Source organism: Siphateles boraxobius, unplaced genomic scaffold (genome assembly GCF_051911475.1).
Source record: "Siphateles boraxobius isolate OS27281-9 unplaced genomic scaffold, OSU_SipBor_1 126, whole genome shotgun sequence".
Lineage (NCBI taxonomy): Eukaryota > Metazoa > Chordata > Actinopteri > Cypriniformes > Leuciscidae > Siphateles > Siphateles boraxobius.
The window spans coordinates 770,001-771,871 of record NW_027508729.1 but is presented as its reverse complement, the minus strand read 5'-3'; the positions used below and the strand labels follow the sequence as shown (position 1 = coordinate 771,871).

General features: G+C 40.1%; 1 protein-coding gene across 4 annotated transcripts in view; it reads left to right on the top strand.

Moving 5' to 3' along the window:
• LOC143733707 (FH2 domain-containing protein 1) overlaps positions 1–1,871 on the top strand; it is a 19,422-nt gene continuing 17,551 nt past the window's right edge. The window contains exons 1-3 of one of the 4 annotated variants that reach the window (XM_077225152.1): positions 1–308; positions 388–451; positions 1,384–1,871. The exon at positions 1,384–1,871 is cut by the window's right edge and continues 38 nt beyond it. In XM_077225152.1, coding sequence (XP_077081267.1) covers positions 1,466–1,871 — 406 coding nt within the window. In that variant the 5' untranslated portion in view covers positions 1–308; positions 388–451; positions 1,384–1,465. Of the gene's footprint in view, positions 452–1,383 lie in introns of all 4 variants that reach the window. The other 3 variants (XM_077225155.1, XM_077225153.1, XM_077225156.1) reach the window with 3 other exon arrangements.

The following is a 1,871-nucleotide window of genomic DNA, read 5'->3' as shown; positions in this document are numbered from 1 at the left end:
ATCTGCTTTAATATTACAACATTTCCAGGTCGCATCATTTTATGCCATGATTGTTGTCCATTACTCTGCTTTAGATGACTGTACTAATATAAATATATGACTGTATTGTGTTTTACTTGTGTATAAGTGTGTGTGTGTGTGTGTGTGTGTGTGTGTGTGTGTGTGTGTGTGTGTGTGTGTGTGTGTGTGTGTGTGCGTGTGTGTGTGTGTGTGTGTGTGTTCGTGTGGTGTGCGCATGCGTGAGAGCTCCTGTCAAACTCACCGGACGCACGGAAATTTCACTCACCTCCATTGTTAATGGAATTAAAGTAATGTAATGTAATGTGATGTAATATAATTAATGATTAAGTTATGAATATATCTCATAATTCGGTTGATTTTTTACAGTTATGATCAGTTAAAGTGCTGTGACTGAAGCAATCTTTAGGAACATTTTCATAAGTACATAAAGGTAAGCTCATTTTCTTCATCACTGATCGGTTGTTAATATATTATACTATTGTATGTTATGTATTATAGTTTTTATGAGGGACTTAAATATATTGAATTAAAGATTAAGATTAAATATAAGCGTTATCTTCATTATACAGCTGTTGAACGAGTTGAGTTTACTGAAGCTTGTCTGCTTGATTATTGTTGTTTGTTTTCTCAGTTTAATTCTGAAATGAATAAGAGCAGCTTATGTATAACACATAATAAAATATTTATTAACGTTATTATATTAAGAAATTGTGTGTTGTCACGTAAATGAAACACTGAAACATCATATCCATCACCAGGAGCAGATTTAGTGAAACACACTGATGATGGTGAATTATTTGTGATGAATAGTCATTTGATGTAAGATTTTCTCATGATTAGTTTAATTTAATTCACCCTGTTGTTTAGTTTGAGTGATGCTCAAAGAAACACTGAATCTGCCTTACAGATTTTGTATGATTGTTGTGCATAATTTCCATACACACAGGTGAGGTTGTGCGTCTATTGTCCCGATTGCGTGTAGAAGAACTGAAATGGATTTTGTTCCTTAATAAACTGTGATGTCATCTCATAAAGATCACATGACGTCAGGACATGGACGTATTAGTGAAAATCTGAATTAATCTCTCAATATCCTGTTTCAGGAACTATTGGAAAAGCTGTTTTCAGCACACAGATTGACTCTTTCTCTTGCTTGTGTAACCGCTCGTACATTATTTAGCAAAAACTGGATGCGTTCTATAAAACAATGATGAGTTTGTTGTTCATTGGGTCCTCAGTGTGTTTGTATCGTCACTCAAGTGTGTTTAATTGTGCACGAACACCAACATGTAAAAATCTAGTTGAATATTTACAGTTTTATTTGCGTCCGTTAATGTTTTGGTGTTAATTCTCCTATTACAGAAGTTTCTGATTGCGGCGTCTTCATGGCATTCAAGGATACATCTGTGGGGGGCGTGGCTTTAAGAAACACTCTGATGATGTCATGCAGTATAGCGCTGCTGTCAATCATCTTCTGACCACACCCACATCTCCTACAATGAGTGTCTCGTTGGCCAATGAGAGCCAGAGTTTTGACGAAGTGGGCGGGGTCAGTGTTTTAATGTCCCCTCCTCCCTTATCGCATGACCACGCCCCCATCAACGCCCCGCCCCCGGCTCCTCCCCTTCCTCCGCCCCTGCCTGTGGGAATCCCTGTGGAAAGGAAGAGGAGGGTGAGAAGTTTCTATTGGAAGCCGATTCCCGAAGACCGTGTCAAACAGCGTGACGAACCGAACCTGTGGACCCTCGGACGGCCCGGCGGGGACACCGCGTTCCTCATCGACACCCGAGCCATCGAGGAGCTGTTCGGGCAACACGAGGACACGCCCACATCCACCAGCGGGAAGAGCG